General features: G+C 40.1%; 2 protein-coding genes across 2 annotated transcripts; one reads left to right on the top strand and one right to left on the bottom strand.

The window, feature by feature from the left end:
* Positions 1 to 325: 325 nt before the first annotated feature.
* On the bottom strand, positions 326 to 18,457 carry stx18 (syntaxin 18). The gene is made up of 11 exons (XM_084061528.1): positions 18,273 to 18,457; positions 6,977 to 7,044; positions 4,533 to 4,648; positions 4,020 to 4,097; positions 3,568 to 3,634; positions 3,242 to 3,336; positions 2,583 to 2,674; positions 2,079 to 2,137; positions 1,899 to 1,968; positions 1,422 to 1,502; positions 326 to 1,257 (listed from the first exon to the last, which is right to left on the bottom strand). Exons 1-11 carry the CDS (start codon positions 18,435 to 18,437, stop codon positions 1,162 to 1,164), a joined length of 987 nt encoding a protein of 328 aa, XP_083917654.1. The 5' UTR covers positions 18,438 to 18,457; the 3' UTR covers positions 326 to 1,161.
* A 621-nt stretch (positions 18,458 to 19,078) lies between these two features.
* LOC311048363 (uncharacterized protein) lies at positions 19,079 to 22,260 on the top strand. The gene is made up of 4 exons (XM_084061612.1): positions 19,079 to 19,186; positions 19,919 to 20,217; positions 20,445 to 20,568; positions 21,303 to 22,260. The coding sequence occupies exons 2-4, from the start codon at positions 19,923 to 19,925 to the stop codon at positions 21,733 to 21,735; spliced, it is 852 nt and encodes a 283-aa protein (XP_083917738.1). The 5' UTR covers positions 19,079 to 19,186; positions 19,919 to 19,922; the 3' UTR covers positions 21,736 to 22,260.
* The last annotated feature ends 960 nt before the right edge of the window (positions 22,261 to 23,220 follow it).

Raw genomic sequence — 23,220 nt, 5'->3', positions numbered from 1 at the left:
AGTTCCACCTCCCTGAAGTCCAGATCAAAGTGACGTTTCTAAACACTCCTTTCACTGGAATATATATTAATCCTTGAACGTTCAGGCAGGAATATAAGTGAGCTGTGAATCAAAAAATATCTGCAGTGTAGTCTAGTTTTACTCCCTGAAAACAAACTTTCTGATTTACAGATAACTCTGAAGGCAAGTGGAAGCTTTTCAACAACCATCTTGTTATCTGGATATATTGGAGACTTTATGTAAAAATACAGGAACTGTTATGAAGTAGTATCCTGTGAGTTTCAAAGACAGAATGAAGATAAAACGCAAAAGTTCACTAAGAGCATTAGTTTATTATTTGAGTAAAAAGTGCAAGTCGTTACAGTAGGGCTGGTTGGAAACAAAGTCTTTCTCTGTGACTGAACATAATAGTGATTGCAGGACACAACACGTCTATCATGCACTTACCCACATAAGTCCTATATACTTACTTAGTCATATGATGAATAGTAAAAATAGCAGATCTACAGGCTCACAATGCGTCACAATGTGATGTGTTATGAGCTTGTAGATTTCTTTTTACATTTTCACCTGCAGTATAATGTCCAAAATAGGGATGCCAGGTTGAAAGTGATTAAATAAACAAATAACACTGTACTTAAAAAAAGTACTTAAAAAAGTAAAGTACTTAAAAACATGTTTGTCACCACAATGCAAGTATACACAGTATACTTTAGTGGATTTAAGTCGACAACAAACAGTTCCGAGATTTACTTTTAAGAGCCGGACAAGGAAAAATGTTATCTGTTAATCAATTGTCAGTCATTTTAGTGATAGGAATACACTGATTCTCCACTGACACAGACAAAGGCCAATAGCATGCTTTGATGTACATCAAGCGTTTGACACTGCCCTCCTGTGGATGAAAGTTGCCATTGTTCACAAAGACTGCTGGAAAGCACTAGACTGGGATTACTTTTCACTCCAAATCATTATGATAAGAGAAACAATGACCCTTTGACCCCTGGAGATATCCATTCCATTCCTCCTAGTCCATTGTGTACAGCCAGTCAGCCGCCATAACAACATTTAGTCTTAGCGAGTTCACTACTTCTGGATGCAAACCAATGAGGGCCAATGCTGGATGGATCCCTCTTCCCGTGGTTTGAAGCTTTGACAAGGTTAGCTGTCGTACCAGTCCAGGAAAAGAAGAGAGAATGAGCACATGACCAGGAAGAAGAGGATCCACACACGGAATCCGGCGTTGTTTTTGATGGCCTTGAGACATAATGAGATTCATGAAAAACACGGCTGCAACTATCGATTATAGTGGACACGTTAACTATCTGACATGAGGCTGGATAGAAAATGAATGCATGGAATTGGATAGAATATTAAATAGAAATACAACAATAGCTAGGCTAACAGAAAGCAGTAAATACCTCTCGTATATCTTCATTGCCTTCTTTGACGTTCTCTGTAGCGCCCACAACCAGCTGGTGAATGCTGTCGATCTCCGTTTCCTGTCAAGGGAGAAAATGTGTAAACACTTTAGGACATTCTACCTGTGTTTACGGTTTATGTGCATGCGCGCACTAGGTATGTGTGATCAGGCATGGCTCTGTAGGAGGTTAGCTGTCTAGAAGAAGGTCTGTCACTGTGTCTGTGAGTGTGTTTGTCTGCTGACAGTCACTGAAAAACAGCATGAGTGTATAACATTGCTAGAGTCTTGTATGTGTTATAATATAAATACATTTTAATAATTTCAATGATTTAGATGAGTTATTTTAAACTTGTTATTTAGTCCTAAATGGAAAGTGACTTCTTCTTGAAGTACAGGATTAACGTCCCATCCCATCCCTAGCTACATTTTTGCTATGCAGATTCAATACAAAATAGATGGGAGGGACTCAACTCACTTGTTGAAGGACCTTCTCAGCAAAGATCTCCTGGAGTCGGGAGATCTCTACAACCTTCCCCTCGATGTGCCTACAGGAACGTGGATGGATAAAAGGTCATGGAAGGAATATGACATCTGTTAACAACTGGTTATACTGCTAAGAAAAGGTTGAGTAATATTTCTGCTGACAGATTCTCACCTAACTTCATCCACCAGACTGCTCATCTCACTAACCAACCTCTGGTTCTCCTGTTCGAACTAGAAAGGAATAACATGATGAGGAATTAAGAACAAAGTTATGCAATAAGATATTTCACATTTACATAATACTCAAATGTACTCAACTGCAATAATATTAAAGTATCATTGCCACACTGTTAATACTTGAGAGCAATTATCTCAACCCTCTAGATTCCTACAGACTCCACTGTAGCAATTAACAAAATGAGCTGATATATATTCAATTGATTGTATTATTTTTGGAACTTCCGATTTATCTAGTGCTAATCGAAAGAAAAGAAAACTGGAATTTCAATGCATTTCATTTGGTCCCCAGGGGGTTGTACTGTGCAAGTAAATTCTGTACATGTGACAACCTGCAACCTGTGGATCTGCACTGCATATTCTAAACTCAATAGGATAGAACAGATTTATCAGGACCAGTAACAATTGTGTATCTTGTATTTATGATAAAGTTCCGCACCATCTGGATCTCCTCAGGAGAGAGCTCATCCTCCACTTTGCCCTCCTCCCACAGGTTGACGCTGTTGTCCAGGACCTCAGACACTCCCCTCTCTACAAGAAGAGAAAGTGGACCACGTGAACACGTTTCCATCAATAACAGCAATGCTCGCTCACTCACTCACTGTATTTTCGCTTAATAAATCGCTCAGTTGTTAACTGCAATCACTTGTAATTGTTCTCAGGTGCACATCAAAATCCTCAGTGATGATTTCACTCTCGAGTGTGTTGACCTATAAAAAGGTTTTTACATTTTAAACTAACACTGAGGATTTTGCTGTGTTCACACATTCTCAGGTGTTCACTCATTTGAGGAAACACAAAAAGCCTGATTTATACTTATAGCTCACAACGTGTCACAGTCTGTCTATTTTTGCCATGCGACACTGGCTCGAGACCAAGTATAAATTAAGACTTTTGTAGGATCTGAAAAGCTGGAATGGAAAATCTGAATGATTTTGCGGGTAATTTAAATTTGCACATACGATTAATGTGTAGGTAGGTGTATTACAATGAATAACAAGATATTAAAAATAAAATGTGTACACAGAAAAAATCTCAAAAATATATATAAAAGTACAAATGCAAATGAAGATATATACAATATAGCAGCTAGCATACCAGAGTTGTCCTCTTTTGCTCCCTTCTCCTCTGTGTTCTCCACCTGGGGACTCTTCTCTGTACTCTTACTGTGGTGATCCGTTTGTAGTCTTGACCTAAAACCACCCAACCATTTGTTAGTGTAAACAAAATGTGCATTTGCATGATTACTCCTAAGACAAAGATTTGCATGGCATGCAAAAGTATTTCTGCTAGTGCAACTTAATGTTACTTGCTCACATTTAGTTGTAACCTGTGTTGACTCCATACATGAGGATGAGCTACAGTACTGGGTTTATTGTTTGTGTGTAGTGAGCAGTGACTGGCTGGGCAATGTGAATACTCACAGTCTCTTCTTGTCCACCACTCTCTTGACCCTTATCGCTCTCTGCTCAGAGTACAGCTTACATACTCCTTAAAAACAACAAAGAGATACATGTAAATATTAAAGGTGATTTCAGTTATTTAACCAATTAAACCCTACTGTACTTTGTTGACCGGGGTCCTCCAGGGATCTAAATTATACTTGGCCCCTACCTTTTGTCCCCTCTACACCAAATCTCTTCATTGAAAATAGCCAAACTATAAGCTCATTAAGTGTCTTCTAGATCTTGTAGATCTGCTATTTTCGCAGAATATTCGCCAATGACATGACCAGAATAGGGACACTATGGTTCATGTGGTTAATCTCAGGAAAACATAGTGATTTCTAATATAATGTAATATAATTTCCCATAGAGAATATGACATTTGACAGTTAGGGGAGTGTGTTTTAGTGTGAGAAGTGACAGGAACTTACCTTTCAGATACATCTCAACAAGGTCCAAGACTGCTCCTCTGTGCTCCTTTACCTGAGCTGATAACACCTGCTTCTCAGCTGGAAAGACCACAGTAACAGATATCTCAGTCGGGTAGAAACCTTGTATGTCCAAAACTGTTACTTTTCAGGATTCAAATTCAAAAACAGCAAAAGCAGCAGAACTACAAGCTCCGAACGCGGCGCTACGCACCGCATTTCAAACTTGCAGATCTGCTACTTTTGATGCTTTTGTGTGACGCTGTAGTATGATCAAGTAGGGCGTTAATTTACAAATATGGAGATAAGGGGTTTCTCACGTGAGTAGCAGGCACTGTACTCGACTATTCCGCCAAGAATGAGAACGGTACATACCACAAACTGTACAGGAAAATAGGTCATGGGAGAACCCCTCTCCTATTGCCTATGCCGGCAACTTCTGTTAATTAGTTTGCCGAAAATGTTAACGGTATCCATATCTAAACATAGCTATAGTAAAACACACACATACGGTACCTTCAAGACGTAGCTGTTTGATAGCTTCAGAGCAGGTTCTCATGTAGATCTGAGCGTCTTGGTCTATCTGGTCTCGTTCGCTGTCCGTCATATGAGTAAGGTCTGATGAGATGAGACTGTGAACACATTTATAATAACAACAGTGTTTTAACATCTGGTGGTGACTTACATAAAAGGTTCAATTCACCCCAATATTGAGTAAGAATCACTTGTTAAAATTACAATTGTACCATTTCAGGCATTTAGCAGAGAGTATGCATTGTTTCTCCAATAATACTTTCTGCTCTGTCATTCCCATGAAGTTGAGAAAGTCCTTTTTCTGGACTCCAATGATACAATGACACAGCTCACTCAACCACATATGGTGAGAATAGGCTGCAGAGCTTAAGTAGGCCTATTAGCGTGGGTTGTATTTTTTTCCTGGCATGAAATCGAAGTAAATTGTCGCCCCCCCCCAACGAAGGCTGTGGAAATCCTATACCCTGTTCATGAACCAAATGAAGAGAAATCAGAGCTCACATCATGACTAATGGCTATGTTGACAAAGAAATGCGCGTGGGAGTTTTGTGAACTTGGCGGTGGACGCGTGCAGTGTGCGCCATGTCCGATAGTGTTAGCCAAATGACAGTAAGTGATTATGTGGTGTCCATGATAGCAATAAAAACTTACAAGGCGGTGATGAAATGTGATTTATGGCAAACAAATGTCCCCGTTGCATTTTACTAAATTATTTCCCGCTGTAGCCTAACTTTTTTTTAGCAGCACTGTGTTTGTTTTCATAAAGGTTACCCACTGGTTCAAAGAAAGTGACAAAACTTGCAACACATTCCTAGGTAGCTTTTCTTCTGAAGGCCTTTTCTTCAGGCCTTCAAACACCTGTGGTCTCTGGCAGCATTAGCAGTAATGCTGACTACCCACACATGCACTTTGTTTTGTTCTCTGTATTAGTGTTCTCTGTATTAGTTAGGTTTTTGAGTCTACGTAGTCATCTTGTAATGTGAAAGCAATGGACCACGGAAGCCAGCTTTTTGTATGAAGCCATGTTTTGTTAGATTAGAATAGCGAATATTTAGGACTTTGATGTACTTTATTTTGTGTTAGGTTAGAGGTTTAAAATCGAGGCTAGATTTAGGGTGATTATATTTATTTCTTTGAGTTATTTATTTATGTATGTATGTATGTATGTATGTATTTATGTTATTTTGTAAACGTGTATTTAATTCATGTAAGATATCTTAAGTTGATAATAACTAGACGGGGACATAAGTCAGATGGAGTGGATCACGTCACAAGATTGGGAGTTTGTTATGGCTAATGAGGAGATGATGAAAGAAAAGGAGTCGACATTTAAATGAGTACCGCCGAGGGTGGCTCGACGCCTTTCCTTACCCGTAGAGAACAGTCCACTCCGCCCATTTGCACGTGGAGTGTTTACTTAATCTATTCTGTTTTATCAACACTCTTAACAAAAACATGCCAATACTACCCACACCCATATACACACCCACACACAGAGGGGCCTTGAGGAGAGGAAGGCCAGGATTAGTCTCAGGCATGATTTGCTCTTCACTTGGTTGCAGCTCAATTATTCCAGACAATTAGACTGGAGCTTGCTGCTTCAGAGTCAGACCACCCTACTCGCTGTTGACCTTGTGCCAGCAGCCAGCCCCCACAACACTGACACAAGAACACACACACATACCTCAATTATCCTAGATAAACCCTGAGGAGTCTACGATATAACCCTGTAGTCACAGGTTTGGCTGGCCCTCCTCCTGACCGCCTCACCAACCAGACCAATTATCACCAGAAGCCACCAACGCCCTGCCCCGTAGCCTTTGCACTTTCACATCGTCACGTCCATTTTAACCATGTGTGAACCCTAGATTCCCTATTCTGGGCATGTCATGAAGAGGCAAACATTCGGCAAAAATGTATGAAAGTTTGGCGAGAACAGTCGAACATTCAGTGAACATTACAAGCTTGCACTGTAACGCTTGTAGATCCTCTACTTTCGCTATTTTATATACAACGAAGTATATAGGGTTTAAATGTTTAAGCAGAATATTTCAGTCACAATAATGCAGAGGAAAAACACGAAGGTTTTAAAGGAGTAGTTCACCCAAATTACTTATTTTCTATCAATTACACACTCCATGAAGCATTGAATTCATGGAGATGTCTTTGTTTTTGTCGCATTCCTAAGCCAATCATTTGATGACCGGCGGTCTCTCTGGTAGGAGACTCAAAGAGTCTACTTTGAGTCTCCCACCGGATACATCAGCATCTTTCCACCGGTAATCAAATTATGGATGCGACAAAAATGCGACAAAAACAAAAAAATCTCTATGAATTCAATGCTTCATGGGGTGTGTAATTGAGAGAAAATAAGTAATTATTTGGGTGAACTACTCCTTTAAGAGGTGATTGGAGGAGAGGCTTACCTTCCGGCGTTCACATAGTCTTTCCTGTGCTGCAGCAGGAAGTCTTTCAGTTTGGTGATGTTTGTGATCTGCCAGGATGAACAGAGAAGAGGCAACACATGAACGTTTTCTTTCATATTAATGAGTGTGCACTGCAGCATGACTATTTTTAGAATGTCATGTCTATGGTTCTGCTTCAGTAGACATGTCAACATGGCATAATAAACTCTCAGATGAGTTTGTAAACACACACAAAAAAGACAGAATGCTAGTTTGTCCCGGCTACCTTCACCTAAAATGCATCACCCCACTTATTTAGTTATGTTTGGCGAGCAACACCATCATAAGTCGAGGTATGAATAAGGCTTAAATGTATGATTTTGTATTTATTGACTGTGTCAGGCAGCCATGTCCATCTATCTGGGTGCATTCTGAATGTTTACCTTTGACAATTCATTTACTACAGGACATACCGAAATCAAACCGGCAATTTCCTTGTCAAATAGCTTGAGTAAATAAAACTATAAGCTGCTCCACACAGAGCTCTGACAGAGCAATCTCTAATAAGCCTGAAATTCATGATCCGTTACCATTTATCACAGGGAAAATGTACTGTGTGTGTGTGTGTGTGTGTGTGTGTGTGTGTGTGTGTGTGTGTGTGTGTGTGTGTGTGTAAGAAAACCAGAGAGGAAACTACGTTCAATCCAATATTTGCTCCTGTAATTCGGTCAAACACTGAAAAAGGCCAAATTGCTTCCCTGTCCACAGAGGTCTGCTGGCAGGGCAGAAGTGTGCATGAAAACGCACACAGCAGGGTCTGTTGGAGCCACTGGAAGACAGAGTTTAGACAGGGTAGGGATTGAAAGAATGACACAATGGATCTGACTGTGACAGGGACCCCATGAGCGTGGGAGACTATTTTGATAGCATAACGACGCCGTCTTCAACCTTCACGTCTTTTGAGTCTAACAACCCTAATTATCAAATTGCCTCGGTTGTAAAGGAGTAACCTGGACCCAGCCCTCTAATTGTGTCTAAAAATTCTGAGAGTTGCGGTGACCTGAGAAAAAAAAATGTTTTATTAAAGATGACGTTTGAAAGGTGACAGGCTTTTTGCTTACTCAAATAAGGTGTCAAGATAAACAGAGACAAGCAATTTGCTAGAAATGTAGCCCTCTTCATTGCTTAGAAAGCAATCAAATGATATATGGCACGGCTTTGGGGCATATGTTAAGTCAGGCTGTTGAAGCAAGCCTGGGACTTTGCAATAATACAATTATGAGAGGTCACAAGTTAATTGTTGTTGAGAGCACTTGTAGACGGATCAAGAGACAGAAACTTTTCTCGCCATTAAATGGCTGTAACAAAAAAAAAGAGAAAAGATTGTGTTGTGTGACATTTCACTGGACAGAAACTCAAGTGGGCTCCAGAAGGTCCTATAATGGACACTAAATGTCCTTTTGGTCACTAAAAGAAGTTAAAAGGGAAGTAGGGAACATGGAAGTTTGTTGCAAATGAAAATGTCACAAATCTACCTGCATCGCTGCTGGTAGCTGACACGACAGTGACCACATAAACGCAACATCCATAGTTTCATTCTGTCTGGAAACCTGTGTTGCATCTTGCATGTCCTTCCCTCTGTAAGTCTCTACTAGCCTACCTAAATAAAGCAAAAACGGTCCTTAAACCCTAAAGCCTCATGCAAAGTTTCTTCTCGCAGTATGCCTTTTAATACGTTAAGAAGAAGCTTTTGGCGTCTGAAGAATTAGCAACAGCTATTCAAATACTGTCATATACTGGAATAAACACCACCCTCAAGTATAACCAATCCCATTATTCCACTTGCAAAGTAATGAACCTTTAAATTGCAGGACAAAAACAAACTTCATGGAAGAGTACAATTTTAAGTCTTTCACTCATTTGCCCCGACCCACTTTTTTAAGGCCTTCGTAGCTCTGCCACAAAGTAGAATTTAATCTTGACATTCACAGTCTAGAGTGACTAATTTATCTTTACTGCAATCTATATTTAAAACATGAATGTAGTGGTAGACCACAAGCCTATAAGCTCATAAGATGTACAGTACTCTCAACAGACACGTATGTATACTGTAGGTGTGTGCGCACTACACCTGTCTGACCAGCAGGCAGTGCTAAGTCCACAGTGATGAAAAGTGTTGAATGGGACTCCAAACCAGTGGAGACGGGAACAACATGTGAAAGTGCTGCTCTGGGGGTTGAGCTGTCTCCTATGTGTATACATTGGAGCTCAGATTGCGAGCGCAACCTCAAGGGTTTGCAGGGGGTCAGAGGGATCAATTGCTCTTGTAACTTAAGACCCTAAAGAGCGAGTAATTCCTCAACAATGAAGAAGGGGGTGGCCCTGTGCTTGTGACTCACCCTATGTATGTGTGTGTGTGTGTGTGTGCGCGTGTGTGTACATATATATGTGCATGCGTGTGCACACACATGCACACACACACACACACACACACAAATATGTAACTGTGTACGTGTGTGAGAGGGCTTGCAGTGAAGGCAGAAGGAGACAGTCTGCCGGGCTACATCTAATCTCATCAACATCAAGGACCCCCACTTCACCTCCTCACTTTCTCCTTCCCTCCAGCGTCCTCCCTCCTACCCTGGTGGAGTCCAAACAAACCATCAGATGGATTATTACAAGGCAGAAAAGAGAAATGGCATAGCTTGCAGATTTTTGAGGAGCTTGGACGGGCTCATTATTTAGCTAAAATACATGTAACCAACAACCGCCCGGCCGCTGTTCAGGTTTAGGGACTCGGCACACACCCTCTAGATCCCGATCTGCTTTTACATGTGAGGCCTGATAACGAAACACTTAACAGGAGAGATCTATGGTGCCTGTTGATTTTTATCACCAATCACCATGTTTACGCCTGTCTTTAAAGGTTTCAGTTTTATCTTTTTTTTTTAAAGTGCATTTGGTGTACGTCATCACAATAAACAAATGGCAGCACCCATTAGTGTCTGGGAATCTTATAGGGCCTTTCACATTTTGCTGAAGATTTAAGTTGTAGTAAGTGTTTAGATTTGTACTGGAAAATGAATAATACTAAGCAGTGACTCATGTTTGTTAACAATTTTAAGCAAGTAATCAGTCTCCTTAACTATTACACTGATTATGATGGGTATAAATGATGTAGCCTACAGGACTGGATTTGTCCACAGTAGGAACATTTTCTCATGATTCTCAACTTTTATATTTGGCGAAATGAAGTGGAGACCAAAGCTAAACAGCTCGAAAAACAAGCCAGAAGAAACCAAATGCATCGTGCATGCAAGCTCTTCACATCACTGATTTAAAACAACATGTTGATTGTTTTTTGTAATACTTTCTTCTGGTTTGAACAAAGCCACATCATTTGAGACACAGACATAGCAACCAGAAGCAATGAGTGTGCCTGGACAACAAAGACTTCTCAGCTGTTGGACTCATGGATGCTAACAATATTGTAACACTCAATTGAAAGCAGGGGAAACAAGACTTGGGAGTCTGTACCTCGTAGGCAAGCAAGCTCTAAAGCTATTTGACTTTGAAGCCAGTTATTTCTTTAAACAATCGTCTTAACCAATTCCTTTAATCTAGATGTTGTATGTTGAACTCCACACTAACAGGCCAGAACATCACAGTGGTTTTCTTTTGAGGATTTAAAGAATTCCAATGTCTGGTTTTCCTTATTTACAAGCCAAGGTGACAATATGAAATGTATAGTCCATAAGTTTTTCACACTTCAGAATATAACATATCCATTCTAGACTCCAAACATTCATTTAAAATTAACTTGTCAACTGGGAAAATCGGTGGAAAATCTGTGTTTAGATTTATTTGTAAAATGTAACTGATTGCAAATATAGACCTAATCAAGCCTCACAGAACGCATCAACACAACCACAACCTCACAGTAATTTTTGATCCACACATTAATATGATTTAGTCTTGTGCGTCTATGAACCTGAGCTCTATTTTTGTTCCAGTTAAACTGTTTAGTCTGCAAAGTATCTGGTGTTCATCTCTTTATTCAGAAAGTGACATATAGTCACTGACCTGTGTTTAAGGACTTATTCTTCCTTCTATTAGTTTTCATTTTAATGAAACATGCACTGTTCCTGTTTTATTGCAAGGGAAATCGGTCCTGGTTGCAGATGCTTCAAAATTCAATTTGCCAGGTCTTTGTGGGAAAACAGTCCGGAGATTAGGACAACTGGTAAAGAGAGCGTTTAGCAGCACATTCAGTCCAGGATAATCCCTGAAAATGGCAACCTGATGGTAAAAGTACCCTCCCCGGGTCTGAATAGTCACGGCCTAAATGGTTCTGCTTATGCGAGGATGACTTTTTCAATGCCTCGAACTATGCACACGCACAGTTGCAGTTTGTGATTTAGGCTATGGGCCAACAAAAGAAGAGGTTTTTTTGTGCATCTTTGTGATGGGAAGACAATTGCACGTTTGACTTTTCAGTGCTGACTTCATAAGTAAGGTTTAGAGAAATAACGCAGTTACACAGTTATACACTGTGACTGTTGTCATAGTTTAGGATTCAGCAGGAATCTGTCCACAATCATATCATAGCATAATGTCTCATGAGTATTATAGCATACGCTTTAACTTATTTATTTTCTTCTATAACCTAAAGTAGTATCATGTGATCTCTTAATTTAACATATCTATTGAATAAGTTAAGCCTCGGCTGCTTTTTTTTTACCAGGTAGGCCAAGCGAGCATATTGGAGATGAGTTAATACATACTTTTGATAGAGTACCTGAATAACAGCAAGATAGCATGAGGTCAGACTGACATTAATGATTTCTCTTAAATTAGCCTATACTGCCGTATTGCTTCTGGTCTGGTTGCTGTCGTGGCAGCAGTAAACCATGTGCCAATAATAACTTGTTAAACAATTAGCGCTTTCCATTTTACCACCAACTTTTTAAAGCCATCTATGAATTTACAGTTTAGGCTTCAACTCAGCTTACTTCAAAGCAGTTCATTTACAGCCTTTTACAGGTTATAGTACATTTGGCACTCTGCACGCCTATGTGATTTAGGCTAATCCACATAAACATTTGCCTCGGATCAACTCAAATAGTGCTTTAACCACATTAACCCAGGCATGTCTATTTAGAAATTCTAAAATGTTATATTAATTTTGTAGAAAGAAATGTCTACAATCTACAAACTTGTAGATCAGCTATGTTCAAATAGCCTATGTATAAAATAGGGCTAAAGTGGTGATTCTTTTTTACATGTTTCCACACATGAAATATTCCAAATGAACCAAACCTTTCAAATTCAAGCTACGGTACATTTTTGAGAGTATACAGGATTATCGTTTTCATTTGAAACGTGCTGTATGGTAGAAAAGCTCCTAACAGCGCATACTTAAGAGTGCTGGCCGATCGCCACACTTTTCAGGGTTTCAAAGAAAACTCTGTGAGAAGGAGCCAATTTAGGAATACCAGTGCTGAAGGCACAGTGGGGAGCCAAGCGCTATTTTCTACACACAATTTAACAATTTTGAGGCGACCTCCTCTATTTAAACACGAGAAGGGCAGCATGCTGTGGAGAGAAAGGAGGTGAACGGTGAAATGGAGATCACAGTGCCCCAAACCGACCCCTATGAGGTAAAAGATTCCCCTGACCAAGCCCCGCTCTGCAAACACTGGCCCTCTTATTAGTCAATCAAGGCTTTTTTTTTGGATTGGTTCTAAAGATGTGACATTTACTTGCTCACTGAGCTAGCCTACATTTTTAGAGGAAAAAAAGACACATATAAGCCACATTATATTTGTTTACTTTGATGTTTTTCTATTTATTTTTTATCTATTTGTGTGGAGTGTCGGTGGGAACTTGAAAAGAGTTATGCATGTCTTGAAGGGCAACCCACATCTGTTGTGCATTAGGCACCGGGCCGTCAACATTGTTACTGGGGACCTAATTTAATATTTTCTCTGTTTTGATCTTCCACCTTTAATCACTGGCTCTTGGGAGGATCGGCTTTCCCCAAGAAATTGTTCGAGAGCCGAAAGAAAATGTTATTGCAGCATGTTTATGGAATCATACATGCGAGGAGAGAGGGCTTGCACCAAAAAAAAAAAGCTGCCTATCTCAAGTTGTGCAGGGAGAGAGAACGGATAGTTACTTGGAAGGGGAGAGAGTGGGCGAAAACCACAACATAACTGTAAGCAGTCAGGACATTCCAAAGTTGCAATTTCAATTTCTCCAAACGCTGGTTCACCGAGATGGTTGGAGATGATATCGACGGCACAAGGGAGACAGCGGTAGGGGGGAGGAGTGGAGAGGGCAGGCACCACAGGCTAGGTTTGAGTTTCTTTGAATCAGCATCCTTGCTTTTATTAAACCACCATTTCTAATATCAATGCAACAGGGGTGCAGAGGACATAACAAAAGCCTGGTTGTTGCACAGCTGCTGTGAACTGGGCCCATGTCGGCCGCAGACTTTGGGGCGGAGGCATCAGGTATGGTTTAAAAGTTCTGATGTCCTTAGGGAGACGTAGAGTAGTTCTTCAAGGTGGCTTTGAAGGGTTTCTTAGTAGATGGTCTCGAACTGACAACGATAATAGTGAACCCATATGAACTTCCGTTCTGTTTCTTGGATATACCAAATACAATTATGGTGAGAAAGAAAAAAAAATGAAACTGGGAGAAATGATTTTGCGGGCTCTATAGCTGATGATAGCTAACACAGTTTAGCCTACGTTGAAGATAATATTAACCGACCAACAGCCGACCGGAAGGCTTGGGTTTTGGCTTCTCGCCTAACATGAGATCGTTTGGATTATCCATACATGATATTCATCATGCCAGGTCAATGACCTCTGGCTTCACGGCAGTGGAACATGCTACATGCAGCTGAGCTTTTTATTTGACTGGAGTCTCTCACTCGGCTCCGTATTTCAACAGAAATCTCAACTTATTCTTAAATATATTCACGTACATTTCTTGCAAGTGAATAATCAGTAATCACTAATGCTGTGTGCCTTACTAGACAAATTGGGCATGTCATTAGGCAAAAGTAGCAAAAATAGCAGATCTACAAGCTCACAATGCGTCACGATGTGATGTGCTGTGAGCTTGTAGATCGCGAACATTTTTTAAAGTATAAATTAGTGCACGGTGGCGTCCCTCTTTTGGGCATGTCGTTATAGGAAAAGATTTTCGAAACTCTTCAAAAATAATGCCAGATCTACAAGCTTGCAGATCGGCTATTTTCCCTATTCGTCCAACGGCTATATATACAGGGTTTGAATGTGTGACATACAGCAGTTTCAAAAGTTTCAAACTTTGTATTCCCAAGGCACACCAATGGGCAAGTCAAAATCTCAAGGCACACCTGTATTCATAACAAAAATAGCTGCTCACAAATTCACAATGCATCGATGCGACACGATGTGAGCTTAGATTGGCTATTTCCACTGTTTTTATTTTAATTGTGAAAATAATGAATAATTAACAATAAATAAATACAAATTTAGATAAAAAATATTTGCCTATTATGCCATGAACCTGGCAAAAAAAGTGTTTAAAATAGTTTTACGGTTCAAAATGTTCCTCTTGCTCGGGAAATGATTGCACACAAAGTACTGATATAGTAAATAAATAAAGAATATTCACAACTTTTTGTATAGTTGTGTATGTTTAGCAATATAGTGTGATTGTCACAAAATCCCAAAGGCGTGCCTACCTTGGCACACCGTTTGGGAGCCACTGAAAGAAGGATGTGTAACTTTGTAAGAACTAAGGATGTGAGAACAGAGAGACATGCATGTTGAGGGCATACTCCATTCAATGCCCTCAGTGGTGGAAAGTAACTAAGTACATTTACTCAAGTACTGTACTTACAATTTTGAGGTACTTTTACTTCTACTCCACTACATCTCAGAGGCAGATATTATACTTTTACTCCACTACAATTATTTGAAAACTTGAGTTACTTGTTACTTGTAGATTTTGATTATATAATACAAAACATATTACCCACTTAAGCCTTATATACATTTCGTCCATTTGAAAATAGACGATCTACAAGCTCACAATGCGTCGCGATGCGACGCATTGTGAGCTTGTAGATCTGCTATTTTCAAAATATTTGTATGCATTTGAAAACTTGTGAAATGGTACATTCTGCATAATGAGTACTTTCTACTTTTGGTACTTTAAGTACATTTTGATACCAGTACTTTTACTCAAGTACATTTTTAATTTCGGACTTTTACTTAGTAGTATAACAGAGTATTTCTACATTGCAGTATTGATACTTTTACTTAAGTAAAACATTTGAGTACTTTTTCCACCACTGCTGCACCTAATAGTTAGGATGGGTCAAAATGGACACATTTCCCCACAAGGATTAATAAAGCACTGTATTACTTGCTAATTATTTTTCATCCCTATAGATGGAATTTGCCTATATGTCTGGGACTGCTTAACTGGTGCCATCATGGTCAAATAAAAAACATCGACCCAGTATGACCAAATGTTAATTGCTTCAATAAGAAGAATATTAGATAGATACCTTTATTGATCCCACAGGGGAATTTCAGTCGCCCAGAGGCAGCACGGCAGTTATAGGTACAAATGCCACTTCCTCGCAATAAATACATAATTAAATGATCTTGATGATCTTGATGGTAACAATGTTTAGCGTCTTATAGTTTGTTATGCCCTCCTTTCATTCCTGGTTTTAGTTAGTAAATCAAATTAGTAATTACAAATACGTAAAGGTGCGTAGACTGTTTGCCAGTAAACTGTAATGCTGCTACTTGTGTCATAGTTTGTGATATGTACTTGTCTCTGTTGTGACCGTTCTGTGTTTTTCTTACAAGACCACAATGGAAATAAGCCTTATGGCTTCATTGTGTTTTCTTTTTATCCACTGTGATATTTTGTCTGATGTAAATTGTGGAAATGCTGATGTGCTCTTCTTTTTATCACCAAATAAATTCATTCATTCATGATCTATGTGTACTTTTTCCACAATAGAGTACATTTCTTAAAGGACAATGCTGCCATTTTAGAGACATGTCGTTTCTGTAATTTTGTGCAGTTTTCATATTTATGTACTTTTTATTTTATTACTATGTGTATTGACTGAACAAATCACTCTGACATTGTTTCCCCATATTATGTTTGTTTAAAAGTTAGAAAAAACCCTACCATATGATCTTCTGAGCCTATGATTTGTTTTTTATTTTAAAGATTTATTTTTGGGCTTTTTAATGCCTTTAATGATATGATAGTAGGTTGACAGGAAATGGGGAGAGAGATGGGGAGTGACAGCAGCAAAGGCCGTCGGGATGGGGACTTGAACCCGCGACACGCTGGCAAGCTACTTTGGCGCCTAGGTGCCCGGACTGTTACGCCAGCCATCCGGGCCATGAGCCTGTGATTTTAAGGTTATTTTCTCAGTTTAATTTTAGGTGGTTGGTTGTTTTGGTTGAACGGATGTCTAGCAATGCAGATGGATGCATTATCAGTTATGTGACCTGCAATCATTGGCTGTTTTTTGTCTTAAACACTGGCCACCTTGTGATCTAGCGGTCCTACATTATATTGACATGCCAACCCACGGCAGCACTGGCAGGCGCATTTAGTGTTTTGGTCTTGATCCTGAGTCACTGAGAAGCCATTCATACTGCATGTGGTATTCACTAAAGAAGTTAAGAACACATGGTGCTATTGCTCTGTTTTGTGGAAACTTGAGCTGTCTATCCGGGTCTTCAGACAGATGCCATCCTGGGAAGCGGTGGGAGCAGTAGCAACCCTCCAGCTCTAACGACGCTGACTCCATACCATCTCTGCTGTATGCGGTATTGAATAAAGAAGCACTGGGACAACACACTAGGGCAGTTCACAAGAATACATGGCAAATTGAAAATAAATGGCAGGGCGAAAAGCCCCTTCAGGAGAAAGAGAAAGGCAGGGCCAAGGAGAGGGCTATGACAAGGGCCTAATGCACTAGGGGTTTTCCTTTAAATGTGACAAGGAGTCCAGGGTTCTGTGAGGCTAGACAATTTAATTATTTCCAAGGCATGCTTTTCACACACACACACACACACACACACACACACACACACACACACACACACACACACACACACACACACACACACACACACACACACACACACACACACACACACACTAGACTATGTCTGTTGTAACAATGCTTCTTGGCAATAACTTTTATGCTGTTGGAATTGTATTTCCTTTTTAAATTGTGCATTTGTATTTTGTAAGGAACATGCATTCGTGGGATGAGCAGCAGCACGGCTGAGTAACAAGTAATAAACAGGCCTTCCATCGGTATAAAAAACACAAATTTCAAAACTTTTTGTTTGATGCTTAAAAACACAGTCACACACATGGGGAAGCCCATGAAAGGAAGAGGACCAAATACCAACACCTGGTCATCAACTGGCGTGCACAGGGCTAGAGGGCAAGATGTATGCCCATTGAAGTTGGCAGAAGAGGATTTGTGGGGCACTGCACTCCACAGAGCCCTATGTGCACTGTACATCACAGGAACAGCAAAGGAGGCAAAGGAACATCTCAAGGCAAAGAACCATGGGGACACGTGAATGCCACCTGAACAACACAAGCCACTGTCTGGGTCGCCTGGGCGAGGGTGTCTGATGTTGAAAGACCCGAAACAGCCAATGACCCCAGGAGGTAACCTCACTGATGATGTGTTCAGGACAGGTGCATCAGAGATGTATTCAAGAACTGTCAGTATTACACTTAACATTGATTGCTGATTGATAACCTTAATAGTTAACCAAACCTTGTCTTTCTTATAATACCCAATAAACGACATGCTTACAATAAAACCTTTCCAGCCAGATAAAAGAAACTGATGCACCTTGTATGATCAGATCAAGAACTGAGAGCAGCGTGCCAACCTAGCCCTGATAACATGGCTGTCATCATCAGATGACCGTCTTGTGATCCAAAGCTAAGTGCCAGCCCAGTACTGTGTGTGCACTGTGCAGCACCCAGCCACCCACGACCACTACACGAATTTCCTTTCATTCATACTTGTGTGAATGTTAACATTAACACGTCTTGTCAACACTTTAAATTAAAGCACCAACGACATACAAAAGGTACACGTTCATACGTCAAAGTCTGGAATATCTTATCCATGTGTAACAACAGTAGTAAATACGACTTTACTACTTACAGGAATATGCCAAACATTAGCAGCAGTATTAGCTCACACAGTTAGCCACCCGGCATAGCATAGCAAACACTCACTCACCACTTCTTTCGCCTTGGGAGAGAAGCCATTCTTCTTGGGTCTGTTGCTGCTCCGCTTCAGAATGTCGTCTCCTTTGGGAGAGTCAAAGCCGACGCCTAGCGCCTTATTTCGTGTTTTAACAGTTTTCACACTGGCTTTGAACAGTAAAGTAATGTCAACAGCCATGATGTCTGTGGTGTGCAGCCTGCCTCCTCCTACAGCACAGTGTAAACACGGCGACACGTCACCGCTGACCGCGTCATAGCCTTGATACAAGACTGTCATATATTAAATGACAGTCTTGGATGATCTTCAAAATAGTGTTTAAGCTTTCTCCCTTTTTGGCCCGTACATCTACATTAACGTTCAAATTGAAAATATAAAGTGCTTAACCCATGGCCATGGATGTCACAATTATGTACGGGTACTCAGAAATACCTGTGTATTCAGTATTGTTCAATAAAAAGCATTTTAATCCAATTGGTGGCCATTTTCTCATAGAGTTATAATGTATCAGAGTGCAATACACTTTCCAACCCATAGGGTCACGTGGTTGAAAGCATAAGAAGAAAATGGCCACCAATCGGATTAAAATACTTTTTGTTGAACATCATAGAATATCCGGGTACTTTTGAGGGGTCGTACATAATTGTAACATTTGTAACCATAGGGTAAGCACTTTATACTTGAAATCTGAACGTTTTTGTAGATGTACGGACAAAAAAAGAAAGAAAGTGCAAACACTATTTTGAAGATCATCCAAGACTATCATGACAGATGACCATCTTGAGATCCAAGACTAGGGACGTCATTTCCCTGCGACACACAGTATATGAGACTCAGAAAGCCTTAACGTTACGTTTTAATCTTAAGGCATTTTAACAACATTAGTTTGTATCACAGCGTGTATTTACACCTGGCCGTATTGATATTGTGTAAGTTGTTGATCAGTTATCTGGATAACTCGTGTCTTGATTATTGTTTTAAGTAGCCTGTTAGCCACACTTTGATGGTGGCCCACTTGGGGGAGATTTTTAAATTTCTCTTAAGCATAAATGTCTTATCTTAGCGACAATACGGAAGTACTGTATAACTCGTCATTGTTTCAGTTTGTAGTCTATAGAATGTAGCTGAACATGCTGAACACTGTGGTTATGAATTTGGGGCAATACATGTCGATCTAAAGTTGGAAGATAATTTAGAAAAACGACGGCAGGCAAATTTAGACACACTTCAGCGTTGATTGATTGATTGAATACTTTAACAGATTTGCAAATTGTACAGTCAGTGGTACAATGGTACTAAAAGGATAACACAAAAAGCCATGAGGGCTTATTATTTCCATTGTGGTTCTGTGTTCAATTCATAGAGATAGCAAATACCCCAGATTGTGTGTAGTCTACTTCTACAGTACCATTTAAACACGTAGACCTATAACTATATAATTTTACAGTCCAATTTGGACTGGGGTTAGAATGTCCATTATTTCCCAGCCGTAGGATATAATCCTATTTATTATTGCATATTTGTTGGGACAATTAAAATGATGAAGTGGTGTTTCTCTGATTGTGTCTGTCTCTCTCTCTCTCTCTCTCTCTCTCACACACACACACACACACACACACACACACACACACACACACACACTTATTCTGTCTGTCTTTCAGAATAATGCCCCTGCCACTAGAGGCAATGTCCACTAGAAAGCGAAGGCCCAACTGGACCGACCAGGAGTGCATATTCCTAGCCCAGTTGATGGAGGAGAGGAAAGTGGTGATCAGGGGAAAGTGCAGCACTGGAGTGTCAACGCAGGATAAAAGGCAAGCCTGGGAAGAGATATCCCAAGCCATCAACTCTGTTTTTCCACAGATTCAACGTACCGTGTCTGACTGTAGCAAAAAATGGGAAAATCTGCTGGCAAAAGCAAGGGAAGAAATCAAAAGACAGAAAATGCAACTGGGTGAAGGTAAGAAAAAACTGCTGTGTGATTAATAGGTGTGTTATGAACCTTAAAGGCACTGTCTGAAGCCTTGCCTTGGTGAAGGAGAACGATGCCAGGCTACATAAAGAAAGGCTCAAATAGCTTGAAAGCTATAGAGTTTCTCTTTCTTCTTTCTCTTTTTCTGGAAACTTGTAAACCTGTGATGCGACAATGAAGATGATTCTGATTCCTACATGATTTCTCATTCACAGATGCAGAGCTTTCACTTGAACAGTTCAGCCATATCACCCAAATCGTGATTTCTGTGATGAATTCAGACAGGCTGCTGCAGGATAGGAAAGACCCGTCAATCATGCACATGATGGACAGTCAAAGGTAAGACATCTTCTCACTGCAACTTTAGACCTAGATTATAGACAACGAACAGTTGTTGAACCTGGTCAACATCCAGTGAGCTAGATAGATAGATACCTTTATTTATCCCGCGGGGGAAATTCAGTCGCCCAGAGGCCGCACAGCAGTTAAGGTTACAGAGTTACAGGTAAAGAGTAAGGAAAAGAAAAAAGTACTGTTGTGTACAGCAATTCAAGGCAAAAAGAAAAACAAAAAGCATCAACAATACAGAGCAACGGTATACAGAAGTAAAACCTTTACAACTGTCCTGCATTATGCAGGAAAACAACAGTGTCTCGCCGTGTCCCGTCCTGCGCTGCACAGGAAAAGCAACAACACAGGTTACAGTGTCTTACAGTGTCTCACCGTATCCCGTCATAAAACAAATAAAGTGTCTGTCTGGATTTATCGCTTGCAAAATTTAAAACAAGCATAACGATAATGTTATGGACATTATTTGCGGGGTAGCTAGGGAGGCAACAGCTGTTTCCCTCATAGTTTATGCTGTCTCCCAGGGCAACAATTACAAACAGGAAGTTCACAGAAGTTTGAAACGTTCAGGACTTTATAATTTACAGAATGAATTCCAATCGGAGTATGAGGTTTGAGGTTTCACTGAAGCAGTTTTACATTTAAATTTGTTTACAAATCAAATAAACAAACCAAATGACAATACGTACAGAATTATTTTGTATTTTATTTTGTATTTTGTACAGCTTCGATGATGAGGATGATGATGAGGATGATGAAGAAAACAGCCGTTCAACAGGTGAACCATCGGCGGTAGTGAACTCAGTTCTGACAGACAACGGGCACCCTGCATGTGGCGGTTCCCCTGCTATGCATTCAGCACACTTCAGTGAGCCCTCTACCTCTCCACCGACAACACACAGATTTTCTTTTACTGAAGCCTCGAGTTCCTCGGCAGTTAATTTCGCCATGCCTTGTACTGCCATCCCAACCACGAGTGGATCACACCTGGCTTCTTCTCACTGTAGCTCCACTCCGTTGCAAGAAAGACAGGACTTGGAGATGTCTGTGCTCAGAAGACAAGAGGCTGTACTCAAGCTTCAAGAGGAATATTATACTCTCAAAATTAAGCTGATGAAAGACGAAATGGCAGAGCCGACACGTAAAAGACTAAAGTAATGTATAGGAGACCCTGCAGCACTGTGGTGACCTGTGGCTAGTGGTGAAAAGTGACCAACATAAATGCTATTAAGGCTGCAATCCATATTTATTTATTTTTATACGTGGGAGAGGGTCTGTCTGTTTGTCTGTCTGTGTGTGTGACCGGAGTTAATCTCTCTAACCACTGGACTGATCAGCGCCAAATGTCTTGTGCACACCACCAGTACAGCATAGGCCACAGAGGTACCTCCCCTTGTTTATTTTTTTTCCGCACATGTTTTATATTTTTGAAATATTTAATCTTATAATGGAAGTCAAAGAGGCTCTATTTAGGGCTGAAACCTTGCCCAAATTTGGAGTCATACGTCAGAAATGTCATAGACGATTGACGTTATAGATGACCAACGTCACAGGTTGGCCACATGAAGTCCGAGATCCACATTGATTGATCCAACATACCGTTCCCATGTGACTCAAATGTCGTGATTCACGCTATTTTGACAAAAATGTATGCTGCCCTACAAAGCCAAAGTGCAATAACTATGGAAAAAATATATAAATGGGTTTAAAAGTGTTTCAACTGGTCAGCCAAATGAGATATCTACATATAAGTGATATTACACTAATTGTATATCTGTTCTTGAGGTAATTGGTAATCTCCCAAAATCACGAAGGCTAATTTGACCTTTGGGATACAGTCGGTGTGTCCAAAAACGCAGTTACTGCACTTTGTAGGGCAGTATGGTAGAGTATGTTAATACAATATAACTAACAACGGTGGTGGTAGTTGGTCTCCCTGCTGTTTCTGAGAAAAGTATATCCTGTGGTCGGGTAGGACCACTACTGGTTGACAAGAGATAGCAGTATAAATGTTGGCACTAGGGCAGGGGACCTGGGTTCGAATCTTGGGTAGGCCATAAAGGTTATGGATTGCAGCTTTAGGTAGTAGCACTAATGATTTGCCTATTGACATTAGGCAAATCTTATTGACATCCTACTGGTGCTTTTTTATATAAATCATTAGTTGGACAATGTTAGTCGATGAATAAAAAATCACAAAGTCAACCATATATGGATAAGCTAACATTTCTTACACCTCAGAGCATTCTGTGGGTGTGATAAGGCAGAAACTATTTAGGGGTTCAAACTACTTGTTTTTGTGCTGGTTCATTTGGCTGGGGCTTGTACAAATGTCCATGAGATGGTAGAGATGACATTTTCACCAATGATTGGAAGTTGTATGAACAAAAAATATGACCCCAATTTGGCCTGATGGGGCGCTATGAATTAAAGGTCAATATATTGAACTTTGAAAAGTCATAAATATCCTAAACAGTGAGTCCAATTTACACAAAACCTGCTACAGACATCCATCAATCTTCACTCTACAAATCTGCCTCAAGAACTACTGACTCGATTTTATGCCATTGTATTTATTTTTTAAACACATTTTTGCATTTCTATCCAAACTGCAGGTCGGATTGTACCAAGCTTATCAACATT

Source organism: Gymnoscopelus microlampas (assembly GCF_963454915.1).
Source record: "Gymnoscopelus microlampas genome assembly, chromosome: 7".
NCBI classification, from domain to species: Eukaryota; Metazoa; Chordata; class Actinopteri; order Myctophiformes; family Myctophidae; genus Gymnoscopelus; species Gymnoscopelus microlampas.
This window is presented reverse-complemented; position numbering and strand designations above follow the sequence as displayed.

Bases quoted from the DNA above. Each gene is read 5' to 3' on its own strand.
- stx18 (XM_084061528.1), bottom strand. From the start codon at position 18,437: ATGGCTGTTGACATTACTTTACTGTTCAAAGCCAGTGTGAAAACTGTT. The intron at 3,337-3,567 runs GTGAGTATTCAC...GGGTGGTTTTAG, and splicing joins GTGGTGGACAAGAAGAGACT to GTCAAGACTACAAACGGATC. The intron at 1,258-1,421 runs GTATTTACTGCT...TTATGTCTCAAG, and splicing joins GCAATGAAGATATACGAGAG to GCCATCAAAAACAACGCCGG.
- LOC311048363 (XM_084061612.1), top strand. From the start codon at position 19,923: ATGCCCCTGCCACTAGAGGCAATGTCCACTAGAAAGCGAAGGCCCAAC. The intron at 20,218-20,444 runs GTAAGAAAAAAC...TCTCATTCACAG, and splicing joins GAAAATGCAACTGGGTGAAG to ATGCAGAGCTTTCACTTGAA. The intron at 20,569-21,302 runs GTAAGACATCTT...TATTTTGTACAG, and splicing joins CACATGATGGACAGTCAAAG to CTTCGATGATGAGGATGATG.